The 21,467-nt window shown below is 33.1% G+C and overlaps 1 protein-coding gene across 6 annotated transcripts in view; it reads right to left on the bottom strand.

Annotated features, from left to right (window-relative positions):
* The window catches only part of DENND4A (DENN domain containing 4A), a 123,946-nt gene that overhangs the window by 51,479 nt on the left and 51,000 nt on the right, over positions 1 to 21,467 (bottom strand). For all 6 annotated transcript variants that reach the window (XM_041743545.1, XM_041743548.1, XM_041743547.1 and 3 more), the window contains exons 5-12: positions 15,209 to 15,278; positions 14,481 to 14,650; positions 13,403 to 13,644; positions 10,968 to 11,034; positions 8,913 to 8,971; positions 6,794 to 6,938; positions 6,337 to 6,512; positions 1,588 to 1,688 (exon numbers count right to left, since the gene is read on the bottom strand). In XM_041743545.1, coding sequence (XP_041599479.1) covers positions 1,588 to 1,688; positions 6,337 to 6,512; positions 6,794 to 6,938; positions 8,913 to 8,971; positions 10,968 to 11,034; positions 13,403 to 13,644; positions 14,481 to 14,650; positions 15,209 to 15,278 — 1,030 coding nt within the window. The remainder of the gene's footprint in view (positions 1 to 1,587; positions 1,689 to 6,336; positions 6,513 to 6,793; positions 6,939 to 8,912; positions 8,972 to 10,967; positions 11,035 to 13,402; positions 13,645 to 14,480; positions 14,651 to 15,208; positions 15,279 to 21,467) is intronic.

The raw sequence follows: 21,467 nt of genomic DNA, 5'->3' as shown, positions 1-21,467 counted from the left end.
GAAAAATAAGAAAATATCAGGGAATTGTTTAGAGAAAAGGAGACTAAAGAGACTTGAAACTAAATTATAACACCTGATTTGGAAATGGATTATTTTGCTATAAAGAATATAATTATGATAACTGACAAAAACTAGAATCTGGTCTGTAGATAAAGATGGCAGTAATGTTCAATGTTGATTTCCTGATTTTTATGGTTATAATGTAGTAATGTAGGAAATATATTCCATGTGGAGGTGATGGGGCATCTATTCTCAAAGGTCAGGGGAAATGTTTGTGACTTTAAAAATTTTAAATAAAAAAAATATCAGGAACAATAAATCATCTTAGCTTTTTTCTGGAGTTCTTATTCTCTAAAAAAGTAACAGTACTAGAAAGAATGTGGGCTTTGATAGAGAAAGCCTAGAATTTAATTCTAACTTCATCCTTGTTAACCAAGTGATCTCTGTCAAGCTATTTTACCTCCCTCAACTCATGTATGTGAAAGTGTTCTGAAGCTGTAAAATATTACAAAACCTTAACTGTCAGTACTGTTTATAAGTTTATAGTTTTAAGGTTCTGCCCTTCAGTGGAGCTAGATGGGCTATTTCACTGATTTTAAAAATTGTTTTAAATATTGCTACAAAAGCTGCTAGACTTTGCAGCCATTTAAAAGAAGTACATGGCTTGTTAGAAAGCAACTAAGTAGTTTGCTTAAGTAAAACTCTACACCTAATTTATTTGTTCCATGAGGTGAAATGTTGTTCTATTTGATGTCACTGTTTCCCTACTCTAGTCCTTATGAGCCACTTCCAAATTATCTGCTTATTTTAAGGTTTACTTTGGAAACACTGTGTTCTTCCATGCCTATTTCCAACTATAACCCCAGGCACTTTGAACCCTCAAGGATATAGACCCCTTCCTCTGTTTACATTTCACCTAATGCATAAAAGAGAACCTCACATATTGGTATACCATTACTAACCATTTTTTCATACAATAAGTATTAACTTAGGGATGCTGAATGACCCATTATTATAAAATATCAAGAGGATTAAATAAATGAAGGTTTAACTCTTACCAGTATTTCTGGATTACTGACGAGGTATTCTTATATAAGCTTTTTATTGAAATATTCCATATTCTAATCAATTTTCATTTTGATTAACTTCCTAATGGATTTGGCAAGTTTCTATTTTCAAATTATTTGATGTAAGTATAGCATTAAGATACATGGAAGGTGAAAAGCATATGACCCAGGTCTCACTCCACTAAAATCATCAGCATTTTCTAATTTAAACCACCTGTCCTAAATTTTCAAAACTAAACTTCTATTCTATGTATGAAGAAAATAAACAGTCACTTTAATCTCTTTTTGAATTTTATTATTCTAAAATAGTTCTATGAAAATGTAGCAGATATAAAATATAAATTTTATAAATATCCTATTCAGATTCTAACAAATTTTGCTTTAATTTTTATTTGCCCTTAAGATTATGAAACACATTTCCCTCAGATAAAATAAACAGTATCTTTTTTACAAGTAAGGCAAAGCAATTGGAGTCCTTTTTCAGATTAAATTATTTCCTTTAATTAAGTTATACACTTACATTTTGCCAACTGCTGGTGCAAATTATTCAGTGTGTTCATCAGGTTTTTACATGGTTTCTTTGGAAGTATCTTCCAGGCTACATTTTTCTTATCGCCAGTTCTAAGGTTAAGTGACAACAATAATATATTTGTTAGATGGACTTTTTTTTTTTTTTTTGCTATATATACAAAAGGGAAAAGAGAAAACACATTGAACAAAAAATAAAACATATACAAAATATTCTAATTACTAGGAGAAATACTATATGGGTAAGTTGGGATGCAGAATACTTAAAAATTAATTTACACAAGGGAAGAACCTTGTATTAAATATAGCTCGAAAATTTATAATTATGTTTGTACTGAGTAAATTCCACTTGTACTGGAATCATGTTAATTGCTACAAACTTAGTATGGTGGTCATTACTCAAAACCCCGTTTATTTTATTTTATTTATTTGACAGAGAGAGTGAGCACACATACAGAGAGAGAGGGAGAAGCAGAAGAACGCAGATGAAGACAGAGAAGCAGGCTCTCTTTCTGCAGGAAGCCTGATACAGGGCTCCATCCCAGGACTCTGGGATCATGGCCTGAACCAAAGGCAGACACTTAATGGACTGAACCATCCAGTTGCCCCATCAAAATCCTTATTTAGGAGACTTTAGACACCTAAATATTGGGAAAATCCCACCAACTGGAAGTTTTTTCCTGATAGACTCTAAGAAAAATCACAGTGGAAAACCTGAACTCATATAGAAAAATGAACTGATGATCTAGAAAGCTTATCAAAATACTTGGGTATATTAAATATTGAGTTTTTTAGTTTCTTTTTTTTTTTGAGATTTTATTTATTTATTCATGAGAGACAGAGAGAGAGAGAGAGAGAGAGAGAGAAGCAGAGACATAGGCAGACAGAGAAGCAAGCTCCATGCAGGGAGCCTGATGTGGGACTCAATCCTTGGACTCTAGGACTACACCCTGGGCCAAAGGCAGATAGATGCTTAACCGCTGAGCCATCCAGGGATCCCCAGTTTCTAAGTTTCCTAAAAGTAGAAGTAAAATTTGTTTTTGTTTCTTTCAGAAAAGAATCTATAATATTATTTTGATAAAGGATAACATTCCAAAATGCTTTTATAACTATAAAAGAGGATATCTGCTTAAAAGTAGTATCTTTGTTTCTAAGACAAACTTGTATAATCTCTTTTATTACAATTATTGTAACATGGCTGTTCTTCAAACTATACATGGTGTAAGAGAAGAGAAGAGCACAGTGATAAAAACATCATAAAGCTTTTGGACTTGACTATAATTGTTGATTCTATTATTTATTAAATCTTTTCTTTACTTTAAAATCCATGAATTTTTTTTTTTTTTTTTTTTTTTTTTTTTTTTTTAGAAAACTTGAAAAACGGACAGGAAAAGAAGAAAAGTAAATCACTCATGTTCTAAAGACAATAATAAAGTCCAGGTGTGCAGTGAAGTTGAAAAATTTTTTTTTTAAGATTTTATTTATTTATTCAGGAGAGACACACAGAAAGAGAGGCAGAGACACAGGCAGAGGGAGAAGCAGGCTCCATGCAGGGAGCCTGACATGGGACTCGATCCCAGGTCTCCAGGATCATGCCCTGGGCCAAAGGCAGCGCTAAACAGCTGAGCCACCTGGACTGCCCTGGAATTTTTTTTTAATGTTCCCTGTACTACCCACAGAGCAAAAAGGGCAAAATTATCACCTTGGAAACTAAACAAAGAAAGGAGAATAGATGGGAAAGCTTTAGGCTGACAAAGAACCACTGTCTTGGAATCTACCCTATCTTTCCAAATGAGGATAAAAATACAGAAAGGACAGGGTCAACTGCAGATGTCCAACTGCAAAGGTTATATTTCATTTATAATGTGACTAGGAGCATGGAATCTTGCATTATAGTGAGAATACAATGTAGAATACTTTTACATTATTTTCTTGGTAAAACTATGCAACACACTACTCCCATTATACCTTATCATTCACTGTATGCATGCCTGCCTTATAAAACTGGATTATGAGCAACAAGAGAAAGGAGCGTACCTGTTTTGTTTTTTATTCCTAGCAAAAAAGGGAGTTCAAGATATGTCTGCAGCATAAATGAACGGAATCTTCGTATCTCTGCATTACACCTAATTACTGTTGTTTATTTAGGTAACCTCCTCCTTTTGCCCTCAATGCCAAACTTGGCTAGGTAGGAGAGTTTTATTTAGTACCTGAGTTTGAAACTATAATAGCCCTCTGCATTTTCATTCATGGTGATTTCCATTTACAAGATTACTATTACATAAATAGTCAATAATTAGTGGCAGAGATAATGGTTTTGGAGCTGGACAGTGATGGTTTCAAAATCCAGCTAGCAGTAGATGCTATCTATGTGCCTTCTGATAAATTACTTAAAAATGTAAGCTTTTGTTTCCTTACCTGTCAGAGGGGTTAATAAAAACGATTTCACAAAATACAAAGAATAAGATGAGATAACATAGGCTATACATAAAGCTTTGTACCTAGTACATACCAGATATTAATTTCCCTTTCATCAAAAATTTATTGACATGCATAACATACTTTTATTCTACATATCTAAGAGAGAAGAAAAAGAAACCAAAATTGGATATTCAGGGTTTCAGATTGAGATTCCAGAAATTCTGGATGAAGGAAAGTAGGAAGCTTTTACTTCACTAGTTCAGTCCCTGTTATTATAGGTGATAATAACAAGAAGACTACCAATGAGTGCAAATGACTCCTGTTTCTTTGATTCTTTAACTCATTAGTGATCAAATCGAAAAAATTTAAAAATTCTTTTAACAAACTGGGAAGTATAAAAAGAGGGTAAATATAATTTATTACCATAATAAATACAGTATATATTAATTCACCACCCTTAATTTCAATTTTTAAAAACACTGTGTCATGTAACCAAAACAAGCAAAGAAAGGAGATATACTTTTGATATTTTTGATTACATATTACAGTATGAATACACTTTGATATTTAAAGAATTAATTATTTCTGGTAATGAATGACATGTTCCTGATAAAGAATCTTTGACTTGGGACGCCTGGGTGGCTCAGTGGTTGAGCGTCTGCCTTTGGCCCGGGGCGTGATCTTGGGGTCCTGGGATCGAATCCCACATCGGACTCCCTGCATTGAGCCTGCTTCTCCCTCTGACTGTGTCTCTGCCTCTCTCTGTGTCTTTCATGAATAAATAAGTAAAATCTTAAAAAAAAAAGAAATGTATATATAAACAAGTCATAACAAATAAATATAAAATGCTAAAAAAAGAATCTTTGGCTCTATAAATTCCATATATAAAATGGCTTATGCACAAAGTACATCCCATAATTTCATGGTCAGGCATTTTCTGAAAAAAAGCTTTTTGACAGTGTATATGCCTTATTTTTTATTATTTTTTAAAGACTTTATTTATTCATGAGAGATGGAGAGAGAGAGAGAGAGAGAAAGAGAGAGGCAGAAACACAGGCAGGGGAAGAAGCAGGCTCTATGCAGGGAGCCCTACGTGGGACTTGATCTTGGGTCTCCAGGATCAGGCCCTGGGCTGAAGGCAGCGCTAAACCACTGAGCCATCAGGGCTGCCCTATATTGCTTTATAATAGAAAAATATTCTTTTGCCATAATACATTATTTCTCATTTTATATTATTTTTTGTAATAGAAAACCATTTTTTCTAGTGGTTTAGGCACTTGAGGTTTGACATATGACAAGATAAGAGTTAATGTAAGATTACAGAATTAAATCAAAAGGCTCTAATTTGAAACATGCTTATTAAAAATGGAGAAAAACCTATTGTACATACACATTCTTAAGTTGTAAAAGTTGTACCAGCATTTGGGCTTTACTGATAGACTAATTCATAGTTACTTTAAGTATGTCCTGTGAATGCAGTGTGGTCATTGCATCAATTTCCTCTTCCCTGAATAGCTTAAGTATGATTAAACTGAAAATAAAGGGTACCAGAGAACCAGTGAATTGTAAAAAAGCTATAAAAATACAGCTCAGTAGCTACAATTTAAATATTATTCCAATAAAAAGAAAGGAAAATTTATAAATTCCTAATATTCCTAAAGTATAAGGTGATAAAATCATGTATAAAAGTTATTTAAAATTTTTAAAGCATTATATAAATTTTTCTTGAAGTACCAGCATTCCAATAGTATTACATAGACTAGAAATAGAACTGAAATACGAAATTGAATTGAAATTCCAATTCAATTTGTGATTTCACCCACACTTATCTGGAAAATGGAAAATAGATTTTTCTATTTCTAACCTCAATTTCCTTTCTGCTAAATTTCTAAGTATTATAATGATGTTTCTTAAATCTTTAAGATCTGAGGATTAAAGGCATATTTTCTTTAAAGAAAAACCTTTCTATCCCATCAAACAGTACAAGTTGGGAATGTCTGGATGGCTCAGTCAGTTAAGCATCTGACTCTTGGTTTTGGCTCGGGTCATGATCTCAGCATCATGAGGATGAGTTCCATGTTGGGCTGTGCTCAGCATGGAGTCTGCCTGAGATTTTCTCCTTGTCTCTCCTTCTGCCCCTCATGCACTCTCTAAATTAAATAAAATCCTAAGAGAACGGTATGAATTGATTCAAAGATGTAATAACCCCAAATACTAAAACAATATTGCTCAAAAGAATTCTAATTAGCATTCATAAAATATACAGTTACATACATTATGAAGCTATAAATTGTTGGGTATAGAATCACTAAATACTTACTGAGAAATAGTGTTGGTATCTAGGTCAACACAACTAACATCTGGTGGAGGGTCATAGAGATCAAAATATCTTGAATCAATTCCTACAATGAATGGACATGGTGCACTCAAGACATCTGCTAAAGCCAGTGGGCAGAGAGGAACATATGGGCACGGCCAGTGGAAAGGGAAAATCATCTTGGATAAACAAAAGATAGGAAAATATTCAGCTGTTTATAGTAAGCATAATTTATCAGCACACAAAAAACTGTCTTTTAAATATTCATACCTAAAATCTAACATTTGATAATTAAATAATTATAACTAATATTAATGGTTAGAAAATTAACTTATTTTTCACAACATAAAAATTCATTACTCTCTGAATTTTAGCTAAACCTTAAAGTAGCTTTAAATTAAATGAATAAATTAGGTTTTAAATGAAATTGATTGCCAATAAGAAACTCTGATATACTCACAGACACTAATGCTTCTGTCACGCTAGTAAGCACGGAAGGCCGTAAGGAATGGATGAGAATCTTGTGCTCTGTTACTGCAAACACCAGTAGTGTTACAGCATTTTCAGGGCCTAAATTTTGAAGTAGTGTTGAAAATTTGCCACCACTGTCAATCCAAACAAAAATACACAATTAAAAAAATCCAAATATCTTATCCAAAATAATGAAAAAAGGTCATGACTGGGGTAGGATTATATTTATTCAACTTTAAATGTGATGGTTGCCCTTTGTGTGGAAAACATTAATCAGGAACACACTATGAAAACAATGAAGTTTTCTGAGATTTCAAAATTATTTGATTTTTCTGCATTGTATTCAATATGGAAAATGAGTTGTTTTTCTTTTCAGAAGATCTGCCACGTAGATAATGTCCAAATAAAGAATTCACTCTATAAGAGGGATGCTTCAGTTCAAAGAAAAAAAATTTTTTTTTTCAAAGAAAATTTTTAATGGAAGTTTGTTTTTTAATGGCTCATCTTTCACAGTAATTATCAGAAAAAATACATGACTTATTATAGGTCTACTTCCTTTGAGATAAATACACATAATAAAATTTCGATTTACAAATAGATTATCATTAATGTAATGATAATAGTAATATGAAATCGAGAGCTACCAAGTCAAATGATGGGATATACATACAAAGCAAATTAATAATCCAAACTGAAAAAAAAATCCAAACTGAGACATTCTGTGTAGTAACAAAATACTGAACGACAAAGTAATAATTCAGTAAGCCAATCAGTAAGCTGTTTATATAATGCTAAAAAACTGGCTTTGCCGAATTAGCTTGTTTTAAGTAAAGCAAAACTAATAACATATCTCTTGGAGAAATGAAAGCATGTCCACAAAAATCTTGTGCCTGTTCATAGCAGCAGTATTCATTATAGCCAAAAAAAGTAGAAACAAGCCAAATGTCCATCAACTGATAAATAAATAAATTGTGGTCTAGCTATATAATGGAATATTTGTTGGAAACACAAAGGAATAAAGTACTGTTGATACAATATGGATGAACTTTGGACACATTATAAGTGAAAGAAGTCAAACACAAAAGGCCACATATTATATGATTCCATTTAGATGAAATATCCAAAATAGGCAAACCTGGACAAATCTGAGGAGACAGAAAGTAGATTCATGGTTGCTTTGGGCTGGGGAGGGGTGTGTGTGTGTGTGTGTGTGTGTCTGTATTTGTGTACAGAGAAATGGGAGAAATGGAGGGGTAGCTGCTAAAGGGCCCAGGGTTACTTTCTTAGAGTGATGTAAATGTTCTAAAATTGATTATAGTGATCTCTCTATATCTCTATATTCGTAGAATGAATATAACCACTGAATTGTACGGTATGTGAATTATATCAATAAAACTGTTACCAAAAAAAAAAAGGCTCTTGAGTAATTTAGGATTTTATACATAGTTTCAGTCAGTATTTCTAGTTTATTTTCAGCTCAAACAAAGGTTAAGAAAACACTGGTCACTCTGGACCAAGACCTAGTGATGAAATAATCTGTAATTCTTACAAAATTAATGTCAAAGATGGCAGCTGGTCTCCCTTAGGTATGTGCTACAAAATAACTTAATTATAACTATTTCTCTGCTAGAAAATTACACAGCTAATTACATTTCAAGAAGTGATACTTCAGAAAAAACATATTTCATAATTTCTCTTAACTTCTAAGTGATGAAATACACTGCTTTATTCCGTGGTTAGTATTTGAATATCTTTCTTTGTGGGTTAAATTTAAAATTAATTACATCTGAATGTCCTTCAGAGGGTATTTAAAGCTAAAAATAATTGTTTTAATATTCTACATACATACACCTATTTATGAGAGTAAGTACTTAAAAAAAAAAAGAGAGTAAGTACTTGATGATAATGAATGGATACATTAAATATTAAACTATTATAAAGGTTTTTCTTTTTCCTTTAAGTAAAAGGAATTTAGATAAGAAACAGAAGAAATGAGAAGTATTTCCATCAACATGTGAAATTTTACCTAGGGAAGAGAAAATATTTAAATGTTACTTTAGCTCATACTAGATTTGGAGAAATCTAAATAGAAATGAAATTTTACTTGCCTTAGTGGAAGAGGTGAAGAAACAGGTTGACTGAGAATCAGATTATCATGTGGCGATAACTAGAAGAAAATTTACAATAAAATGTTTGAAATATAAAGATGAGTTTTAAAACACTACTTTCGGGTAAAAAAAAATACATACACACACACACACACACACATATGGACACATACATACACACACACACACACACACACAGGCTAATGATAGTGCCCATGAAGTTTCAACATACATTACATTACATGAAGTTTTAACTTACATTAACCAGTAAAGGAACTGTTTATATCACTTATTAAGATCCTTAAAAGCATGGCCTAACCACTAACCTTTTCTAACTACTAACTTCTCCTACTCTAAATTATCTTTTCCCCTAATGCCACTTTAGTAACATTTTATTGAAAGATGAAATTATTCATTTAATACCACAAAATCAGGGTTAGCAAACCTATGGCCTCTGGAGCAAATCCATAGGCCATCTGTTTTTATAAATAAAGTTTTATTAGAATATTAGCCATGCTCATTCGTTCAGGTATTATCTATAGCTGCTTTTGTGCAGTAAGAGCTGAGTAGTTTTGACAGAGATAGTATGGTGTATAAAGATTAAAATATTTACTATTTGGCCCTCAACAGAAAAAAACTGATTATAAAAATGATATTTTCGGGATCCCTGGGTGGCGCAGCGGTTTGGCGCCTGCCTTTGGCCCAGGATCGAATCCCACGTCGGGCTCCCGGTGCATGGAGCCTGCTTCTCCCTCTGCCTGTGTCTCTGCCTCTCTCTCTCTCTCTCACTGTGTGCCTATCATAAATAAATAAAATAAAATTAAAAAAAATAAAAATAAAAATAAAAATAAAAATGATATTTTTTGGTACGCCTGAGTGGCCCAGTGGTTGAGTGTCTGCCTCTGGCTCAGGGCGTGATCCCGGGATCTGATCCGGGATCGAGTCCCACATCAGGCTCCTTGCAGAGCCTGCTTCTCCGTCCGCCTGTGTCTCTGCCTCTCTCTGTGTGTCTCTCATGAATAAACAAATAATTTTTTTTAAAAAAATGATATTTTTCTAGATATTGTATTTGTATCAACATTAAATTGATATATACCAGTATAATGCAATTATAATCTACATATTTAAATTTATGCATATTTATACATATTTCCACAAATTTATAAATATCTATTTGCCATATACTTCGAATTTGTTTTTTACTTCGAATTTTGAATGATACCCATCCCCATTAAGGGCTGTGATAAATACAGTAAAGCTCATACAGTGTTAACACATAAAAATATTTTCTTTATATAAATTGCTTTGTAAATGGTGATTAAGCAGACATCTTACAGATCAAGGGCACAAACAACAAAGAAATGTAAACAAAAGAGAAAAGATACAGTCAACTGGAACAAGACATAGGGAAAATAATTTATATTCATTTTGAACTTTCTCATCACAAAGATATGAACATTCCTTCCTGCATAATATATGAAAACACACAACTTAGCCTTATATCTATTCTATTTAACTTCGGGAATAAATGTCAAAGGCACAAACTTTCAAATACCTAGAACAAATTTAAGGGAAAGAAGTCTCTCTTTTGTATGTTCAAAAAGTGTCTATTGCCATCTACTTTAACCTTTTGCCTAAGGGGAAACATTAGATGTCTGTCTGGGAGGCAGCTAATAAAACACTAAGGGCCCAAACTCCAACATGTAAACTACTGATTCTCTTTTGATCACACTTGTTCTTTTCCTCCATTTAAAACTGTTATTCTGGGCAGCCCTGGTAGCTCAGAGGTTTAGCGCTGCCTTCAGCCCAGGCCGTGATCCTGGAGACCCGGGATTGAGTCCCACATCGGGCTCCCTGCATGGAGCCTGCTTTTCCTTCTGCCTGTGTCTCCGCCTCTCTCTCTCTCTGTGTCTCTCGTGAATAAATAAATAAAATCTTAAAAAAAAAAAAAACACCAAAACCCTGTTATTCTTATGGCCAATAATTATTTAATAGGGCAATTCTATCAAGAAAATCTTACCTGAAAAAACAAAAAAAAGAAAAAGAAAATCTTACCTGAACTAAAATCCGTGGCCTCTGAGGAGATGGAAAAGGAACTTTATGCATAAAATGAGAAATATGCCTTAAAAACAAACAGACAAAAACCCAATTGATTCCAAAGTGAATACCATATACTATAAAGGTCAACATGTCACCTCAAGTCCAAGTTGAGTCAAATGCTCTGTGTACTTATAATTTCGAAATCCCTGCTACTACAAAAACAAGTGAGCAAACAACACCAGAAATCATTTGTGCCATTAACGTTGCTTCTATCTAAATCCAATAGCTTTTCATATTAACAGTTCCTCACATTCAACAATGTTTATGTTAATGATGTCTCAAAAGTCATTTTAACTTTTACCTCTCCCTAAGGAGATAATATGTAACATATTATGTGGATAGTACCAAAGAGCCGAATTCTTGTTTTGTTTTTCTCATAGAATGCCATTTTTCTTTGAAAGAACAACTGACAAATTAAGGTAATTTAATGTTGGGTATTCAGTAAATATTTTCAATATAAAAATGAATAAGATGAGCCTGTTGCTTCAAGAAAAATAACTCAATGGGGCTTCTGGCTGGCTCAGTCAGTTGAAGAATGTAACCCTTGATACTCGGGGATCGTGAGTTTGAGCCCCATGTTGGGTGTAGAGATTACTTAAAAAAATTTTTTTAAAGAAAAAAAAGAAAAAATAACTCATCATTGCCATTAATTTCAATTTTAATTCAATAAACAAATTAAATTTTAAGTGAAAATTAGAATTTTGTTACCATGTACTTGATAACTTCTGAATACCCAACAAAACTTTTCTGATGAAATAGGTGGTGATATTAATAAATATGATTTTTTACATTGATAATGAAATTTATCTATGTTAAGTCCATGAACCAGTATTTTCCAAATGACCATCGTATGATGCTATAAAAATCAGGTATGTGTAAAAGTTCCACCTAGAGTGAGGAAAACCAACAGATTTTAATGTAACAGTGGAAGTTCATTACTGAAGTTTTAGACTTGTCAAGTTTCAGTTCAATATTAAAACAGAAAATCTACATAATAACCTGAAAAGGCTATTCAAATGCTCTCCCTTTTCTCCCACCTATATACCTGTATGAGGCCAGATTTTTTTCGTATACTTTCACCGAAACAACATATCGCAATAGGTTGAATACAGAAATGTATAGGAGAATCTAACTGTGTTCAGTTAGGCCAGGCAAAAATGTAAAACAGTGTCACTCTTCTCATTTATTTCTTTTTGAAAAGTTATGTATCAAAAAAAAAGATACTTGTTAACATGTAATTATTTAAAAATATTATTAAACATTTTCTCCATTTTAATTTTTATTATAGTAAATATTGGCAAGTAAAACACATAAAGAAAAGCTCTTTAGGGGAGGTCCTTATTTTTTCAGAGTATAAAACGGTTCTGAGACCAAAAAATTTGCTAACTACTACAGTAGAATATTGAGAGTTAAAAAAATACAAGAAAAGATTAGAGTAGTATTGTACACGGAATATTCTTATGATTATTCTATCATTTCCCAAATGTCACTGGGGTCAGAGAATTCTGCTTAAGAATACAAAAGAGTTTAAGTAATAGATGGCATAAAAGAAATAGTCAAATAGACAATGAAGATGTTTAGATCGATTTGCAACAAATCTTACTGCATAGAACACTATTCAGTTTTTGTGATTTTAAAGTAAATCATTGAAATTTTAAAAAGAATAAAGAATGTGTTTGTCTAATTTTTCTTTAAATTCATGATATCTAAAAATAGTAGGAGATATTTTTAAAAGTTCATAATAAACCCAAGTTATTTGAAAAATAAGAACTACAAAGCTAAATTTAAAATAAATAGGGGATCCCTGGGTGGCGCAGCGGTTTGGCGTCTGCCTTTGGCCCAGGGCGCGATCCTGGAGACCCGGGATCAAATCCCACGTCGGGCTCCCGGTGCATGGAGCCTGCTTCTCCCTCTGCCTATGTCTCTGCCTCTCTCTCTCTCTCTCTGTGACTATCATAAATTAAAAAAAAAAAAAAAAAAAAATTAAAATAAATAGGATCTCCAAACTAGAGAAGAGCATCAAAAATGAAACATTCATTTCATTTTATTAGAGATAAAATTATTTAAAATAAAATGACTGTTGGGTGCCTGGCTGGCTCAGTCAGAAGATTATACAACTCTTAATCTTGGGGTCATGAGTTTGAGCCCCACTTTGGGTGTAGAGATTACTAAATAAACAACTAAACTTCAAAATAAACTAAAAATAAAGTAACATGACTGTAGAGGTATAATAAATAAGGTCCTAATGAAATAACCAAACTTTTTTCTTTCAAATAACTCTTGAGAAACCTAGTTTCCATATAAAATTTACTGAATTAAAATCAGCACAAATATACCACACATAATGGAAAGATCTGCCAAATTTTGAGCAAAGAAGGCTTCTAACTTACTTCTCAATTGGAAGGACATGAGGTCCAGAGATAGAGTAACGATACAGAAAAGTCAAAAATTTCCTGAATGCATCAAAAAAAGGCCAGTGAGAAAGAAGACAGATGCATTTACTAGTGTGAATTGTTTTAGAACTATCAGATTTCCCATCTGCTGATGATGCTAAACCCAAAAGAAGTCTCTGTTTTTCTGTGAGATTCTCCTCAGAGTATGGTTCATAAAACTGAATAGCAGCACCATAGACCTAGAAAACAAGTAATATATTTAATAAATATACCTTATTTCATTTATTCAAATAATATCATTAAATATTTAATGGATAAGCCATTATGAGCTAGATCATTATGAGCCATTTATATGCCTATGAGCCAGGCAAGGTGAACCAGGTACCAGGAATGTAGTAGTGAACAAATGTTACTATTGCTTTCTTGAAGTATATTAAAACACACAAACACATGCAAAAATTAACACAGTGCTATTCTCACATCTCACTAACTGAAGAAAAAAAAAAGGCATTTTAATTAAATTGAACTTGTTTTCTGAAAAGTGAAAGCAATTGTATCAATACCTGCTACAAGATAGAACCTGAAAATAATTATTTGGTAGACAATGGGACAAATTTTAGGTAAGGAAATACATATTCCAACTTTAGGCAATTCACTGAATTTCTCTGGACCTCAATTTCCCAATCTATAAGATGAGGATTCAAACTAGATGATTTCCAAGGTCCTTTCCAACTATAATAGTCTATAATTCCACATAGCTTTGCATATTTAATAATGTCTTTTATATTACTCTCAAAGCTTCTGTATCACAGAAAGTAAAGCAATAGAGGATCATCATTTGATGATGAAAAAAATCTTTCACTATATTCACAAAAAAGCACCAGAGTGAATGAGACAGAATGAAAATTCTCTTTTCCTTTATCTTTAGATATAGTAAGTTTAACCAAATGGAAGAAGTATGTATAATAGATTCAATTTAATCAGTTATGTCTTTCTACTGTTGCTTACATTATATAACTATTAAGACTTGATAATATACAAGAAATTTGTTGATACTAGTTAAAACACATAGTACCTTTTCAGCTGAGGCTCCAGTTAACACAAATGTAGAAAATACAGGGAGAGGGTATTTGCTATTTGGTGGCCAACATTCAATAGTTGCACCCATTGGTAAACAAAATAGGGGAACAGATTCTGGGAGTGAGAAAGATTCGTAATCTTCTTGAGGATATCTACAAATTAGACCTATAAAAACAATAGTAAATATTAGGTCATCAGCTCTTGAATTCAGGTGCTCATAATATGAATGATGCTAACATGCTTTATTATTTAACATATTTAATAACATTAATTATATACATGTTCATCAAATAACTGAATGCTTCAGTAGGATACATCTAAATTTTATCCTTAAACATCATTAACTATTCGTAATGACTGATTAATATTTATCAAGGTTCATCCACAAAGGCTAAGTTAGACAAACAAGAAAAGATTAGTCTAAAAAAACACACAAATATGAACACAATCCTAAAACTTTAGTTTGTTGTCACACTACCTTGAAGCATAGTAATATACCAGTTTTGAAATTTTCAACATGCTTACCCCAGCTCCTATTAAAATCAATTGTCCGTTAAGTATCCAGTAAATGTAAGGATAAGATAAAGCAGGAAAAAAAAAAAAAAAGACATGGGTTGTGGTCCCAGTCCTGACACTAAGTGTGGTAAAATGTAGGTTTTTTTCCCTTAAATTTTACTGGCCCTCATAATACGTATAAAGTATTCCATGAAAAATTATACTTACCAGCTTTATAGGATATAGTGTTAGTCTTTGCCACTGATTTTTTATAGCATAAGTACACTGCAGATCCCCACTAAATTAAAAAAAAAGAAATAACATTTAATTTTAAAAGGTTATAACTTAATAAAATGAAATCTCTTTGATATCTCCAGCACATACTATCTAAGACATAATAGCAGATTCTTGTTAGCTATTTTTAGTTGATTATTTCATCAGCATTTCATTGGAATTTTTACCCACTTTTCTTTCAGAAGATGTTGTCTTCCCCTTGTAATAGCAGTAACATGACCCTTTAAAATAACTAAGGCATAACAATTTAGATTTTATTCTAACTCCAAACTTTGGGCAGAAATGACCAAGAAATATCTACTCATGGGTATACCTTCCTTTAGATTCCACAACCTCTTTTGGATATTGCCAGGTCTTTCTGTAGCTCTTTATACCGAAACTTAAGAGTTATAATTTGCTATATCCATTTCCTTGTTTCCTATTCTCTCTCTCTCTCTCTTTTTTAATTTTGATATTTGCTTTATTGTAGTGGTCTGGTCCTATTCTCTCCTGAATCTGTTCCCAATCAGGTTTTTTTTTTTTTAAACCTGCTTTTTTTTTTTTTTTTTTTTTAGATTTTAAAAATTTATTTATTCATGAAAGACACACAGAGAGAAAGGCAGAGGGAGAAGCAGGCTCCAGGCAGGGAACCTGATGTGGGACTTGATCCTGAGACTGCGGATCATGCCCTGAGCCAGGGGTAGATGCTCAACCGCTGAGCCACCCAGGCGTCCCCCCAGTCTCACTGTTTTAATCTCACTGTTCCTTAAGAGAACACTTTAACAACTTTAATAATGCCAAGTCTAACAATTGCTTCCTAGTCTTCATCTCATTTAACCTCTCAGCAGATCTGACACTACTAATGACTCTTAAACATGTTCTTGCCTTGAGGCATCACATTCTCCTGGCGTCTCTCCAAATCTCTGGCCACTCCTCAGGCTCCTCCTCTCTCTTTTCCTGATTATTGAATGGGACCTCTTCTTTCCTTTTCTTTCTGTAAATGATCTCATACACTCAGTGCCATCGTTTTCTATAAGAGCTACTCCCAAAGGAGTCTCAAATTTCCAGTTACAGTGCAACTGAGATGGGGAAAACTGTGGCTAAAGCAGACTGGGAGGTGAAGAAAAGGAGTTCAGTTTTAGACATGATAGGTTTGAAACATCTACTAGACATCCAAAGTGAAAAATCAAATGGAGATAAGGTGAGAGAGGTCTGAAATGGAGATGTAACTTGGGAGATTGACAACCTGACATTAGATAGGGACAGATACATGCACATAGCACACTCCCTCACCTCCTTTAGGTCTCAACTCAAATGTCACTTCATTAGAGAGCCCTTCCTTCATCACCTTATATGCAATAACAATCCTCCCTCTACTCTGTCCAATCTCCCTGATCGTCTCATCTTGCCTTTTTCCCCCCTCGATAGTACTTACTTTCGTGGCATACTGTATATTTCCTTCCTTATTATCTGTCTCCCACCCCTAGAATATAGGTTCCATGATGGCAAGGGCTTTGTTTTGTTCACTGCTGTATCTGTGGCACTGAAAACAGTGCCTGTTATGCAGAAATGCTTAAAAGATAATTGTTGAATGAATGTGAGAGGATGTGTTTGTGCACACATGACAGTGTGCCTGCATGAGCCTGTGTGTGGGGACAGATTTATGGCACTGAAGACAAACATATAGAGAAAATTAACTTACTTTAAGAAATATTAAAATTTTTTTTATCTATCTATCTATCTATCTGAGAGAGAGCATGAGATCAAGAGTGTGGGGAGGGCCAGAGGGAGAAGGAGAGAGGAAATCCAAAGCAGACTCCATGCTGACTGCAGGGACTGATGCAGGGCTTGATCCCATGACCCTGAGATCACAACCTGAGCAGAAATCAAGAGTCGGATGCTTAACTACCTGAGCCACCCAGATGCCCAAGAAATATTTTTAATTATTAAGAGACTTCTATAACAAATACCTATATACTCATTCCTAGATGTAATAAAAGTTAACAATTCAACATATTTGCTTCAAATGTTTTAATTCATAAACAAAAAAAATTACAGGTTTAGCTAAACCCTCATCTCCCATCCATTTCTGTCCTCCAGAATTAGCTACTAGCCTGAAGCCAGTGTCTCTCATTCACATGTATTTAAAAATTTTATACTATAAATCTTTAAGTATGTATTATTCTTTTGTGTACTTTTTAATTTCACATAAATGGTGAGATGCTGAACACATGTTTTTATGGCTTGCTTTTTCTAATTTCTTCATCTGAACTACTAGGTATTATTTCATTAATAAATGAAACACCATAGTTTATTTTAATTATTCCTTTATTGATAAGACACTTGGATTATTTCCCTTTTGGGGGGAAGGGTTATTATGAATAATGATGTAATATGTTGATTCATCTAGAAATTGTTCTTGCTTTTTAAACATTTTTCATGTGTCTCCAGCAGACCAGTATGTTAAACTGTGCTTAGGATATTAATTATGCTAACTGCTGTGTTGGCATTTTGCTTTTATAAATGTTCTAGTACTTTTGCATCAAAAGAATGGACGTACAGGGGCGCCTGGGTGGCTCAGTCAGTTGAGTGACTGACCCTTGGTTTTAGTTCAGGTCATGATCTCAGGGTCATGGGATCTGCTTGAGATTCTCTCTCTCTCTCTCCTCGTACCCCTCTCCCTGCTTGTGTACACTCTCAAATCAATCTTTTTTTAAAAAAATGAATGGATGTATATAAAAGTCAAATGGATATTATGAATGTAGACACACTAGACTTTTAGTTAATGAGGTGTGTACAAATATACTAACAAAAGACCTTCTCTTGGTAGGTCCCAACACTAGTTCCCAACAGCTAATTTGTAAAGATAACAAAAAACCCTCAGTGATAACCATTATGATCATAAGAAGGGAACTACATGACTATTTAGATGTGGCAGAAACCAAAAGGAATATTCTACAACAAAAAACAGGGACTTAGAGATAACAGTAAAAGTTATGGAGTTCTAGAGGAAAAGAACCATGGATATCAAAACTAAAGGAGGGTTTTCTGAAGTTTTTACATACAAGGTCAGTGAAAAAGAAAGAGGAATCATTGTTCTAGAAATACTTTAAATGTTTAACTTATAAATAAAGCACCCATATTGTGGTTTACACGACAAAAAGAAGCTTTCAAGTGCCCCCCCCCCTTTTAGGAGTTAGGTACATTAATTACTTGCTTAATTAATAACTCTACTTTTCTAAAGACCTTGCTAGAGCAAATACAGACATTCTTTAAAGGTTGCAAAACAAGAGCCATCTGGATAGGTAAAAAAATACCCTCAATGAATAAAAAACCAAGGAAATGGTCCGAAATTTGCCAAAAATTAGCTGTGTGAATCAAAGCACCCAGACTAGCATTTTTGAACCACCTGAGTACTTTTAAGTTCTCTTTTGGCTCTAAAATATGCTTCTACTCTAAATCAAAGTTTAAACCATTTAAGGCATACAGTCCAAAGTTTAAAAACTAGTAATTCTTGAAAACTCTTTCCATAAGCTTAATGGGAGCATGGGGGAGATTCTATTTGAAGCCAAAGCTGTAGGAATTTGAGGAAAGATTCAACACATATCTTATATCTATTAGATTGGTTTTTTGTTTGTTTGTTTACCTGGTTTAGAAACGTAGTAGATGACTTTCATTCAAGCTACCTAATTTTCAAAAACAAGAGTCAGCTACATAGCTATTGCTGGGTATAATCAACGCATCAATAATTTAATCCCAACCACTTCCTGGTTCTTTATATACACTTTAGACAGATATGAACATAAGTTTCCTATACTGCATGTCTATTTTAAATTTTCTCAAAGAGTAAGAAGTCATTGTACATCTGCTCCAAAGAACTAAATTTGCTTTTACTACCTTATGGTTGATGGAAACAAAGATTGTTAATATATATAAACCACAGCCCACAGCTTAAAAAAGATATCTACTGCTAAGATCAGGCGAGTTTCCTTATTGTCAGGACTAACACTAGATTTAAGTATAAGAAAATAAACATTTAAGAGGTTTTATTCCTGTAGTATTTCTTAAAAGAATTTAGGAGGAGCTTAAACATCGGGCAAAAATAAAATTTAAAAAGCTCTTCCTTGCTGAATGTCAATTATATCTCAATACAACCGAAAAAAAGAAAAGTTTCCCCCCAGACATTAAATACACATGAAAAGGAACAACAAAGCAGAATTAACCAAATGTAATAGCTAACATTTATACATCACTTATTATGTACCATGCACTACCCTGTTACTTAAAAATATTAATTCATAAAAAAATTAATTCATTTAATCTTCATAAAAAGCCTATGAAATAAAGTACTATTTTACCCATATTTCATGAATGAGGAAACTGAGGCACAAAGAGTCAAGAAACTTGTCTAAGACAAAAAATCTGGAATTCAAATCCAGTAGTTTAGATGGAGTCCATTTCTTTCTTTTTTTGTTAAGATTTATTTATTTATTTATTTATTTATTTATTTATTTATTTATGAATGATAGACATAGAGAGAGAGAGAGGCAGAGACACAGGAGGAGGGAGAAGCAGGCTCCATGCCGGGAGCCTGACGTGGGACTCGATCCTGGGACTCCAGGATCGCGTCCTGGTCCAAAGGCAGGCGCTAAACCACTGAGCCACCCAGGGATCCCTGGAGTTCATTTCTGCTCACACTATGTTACATTTCTCTTTCTCCTTTTAGTAGAGAATAAACGTTCTCTGACAATATTGGGACCAATCTTTCAGGATAAGGAAAAATAGAAACTCATATCTCTTGTTTCAGTTTCAAGGCAGTAAGCCTACCTTGAACACCTTGATTAATAAAACCTAGAAATGGTTCTGATGACACTGCCAATTTATTTTGAATCAAAAACCAACACATCCATAAAATAAATGGAAAATTCACCAATGGGAAGATGGGAAATACCTGTGAACCTGCACAATCTTGCTAAAATACCAAACAAAATCTAAAATGATATTAAGCGGACATATCATGGGAATTCAAAAACCCTTCTTGCATTCACTCTCGGGACTACATAAAGCCTGTAAAACTCTTGTTTGGTACCATGATCTATTTTCTCCACCATAATTTCTGCAACTATCACCTGTCATCACCATGCCAAAATAAAATGCAAGGAAGCTATTAAAAGGATACGGCATTTTATATATGAATGGCTGTTGACAAAAAAATAGTCATCTAATTAGCTGTTACATTGCTGCAGATAATTTGTTAGGATACAATTTCCATTTACTGTCAATATCCATTTTTTGAATCACCTATTTAAAGATTAAGAAAAAAGATTTTAAACAAATACTGCTACTAATTAAAGTTACAGATTTCTCATAAAGAAAATTTGGATCTGAAAAATGCTTAGAGATAACAAGCTAACACATATATAGTACTTCCATTTATGTACTGGGACATAGTTCTAAATTCATTTGATCATCACAGTACCTTATGAGTTATATGCCATTATCATCCTTATTTTACAATCGTACAACTGATACACAGAAAGACTAAGTTACTTGCCCAAGGTCACAGAGCCAATTAAGTATCAGAATTAGACTCTGGCTCTAGAGTCTGTGCTCTGAACCACTTGGCAATACTGACCTTAACCACTACAACACGAATCTATTTTACTATCTTGCTGAAAGAGTTCAAAACATTTTTCAGGACCTCAAAATCTGCATTGTATCTAGACATATATCAATACACTTCAGTTCTTCCTCTTCTAGCTTTACTAAACCTTCAGTATTTCTCATGTTGCTAGCTTAACAGAAGAGAGAATAAATAATAATTTAAAAAATCAACTTCCCATAAAAACTTAATATGTGAGATATATAAAAAATCTTTTAAATCTTAGCAAAGTATTCATTTACATAGCTGTAGTAGTACAATGTACATATCTGCTCTAGGATCATTAAGAAATTAAGTTTGAAAATTTATGATTAAAAATCCAACTGTTGAAAAAGTAATCGTTAAAAAAAACCCCAAAACTTCCATATTTTGTTGGTAGGATATAAATTAGTTAAATCTTTCTGGATAAAAATCTTAAAAGTAAAGCTTTGATCTACAAATTCCAGGACATATCATAGGGAAATAGTTTAGTAATTCAGTATAGTGTTTGGAGTTTGGTTCTAGAGGGTTTTTTTTTTGTTTTTTGTTTTTTTTAATATTTATTTATTTATT

Source organism: Vulpes lagopus, chromosome 2 (genome assembly GCF_018345385.1).
Source record: "Vulpes lagopus strain Blue_001 chromosome 2, ASM1834538v1, whole genome shotgun sequence".
In the NCBI taxonomy this organism is placed as follows: domain Eukaryota; kingdom Metazoa; phylum Chordata; class Mammalia; order Carnivora; family Canidae; genus Vulpes; species Vulpes lagopus.
The sequence above is the reverse complement of the archived record's forward strand: the minus strand, read 5'-3'. Positions and strand labels throughout refer to the sequence as shown.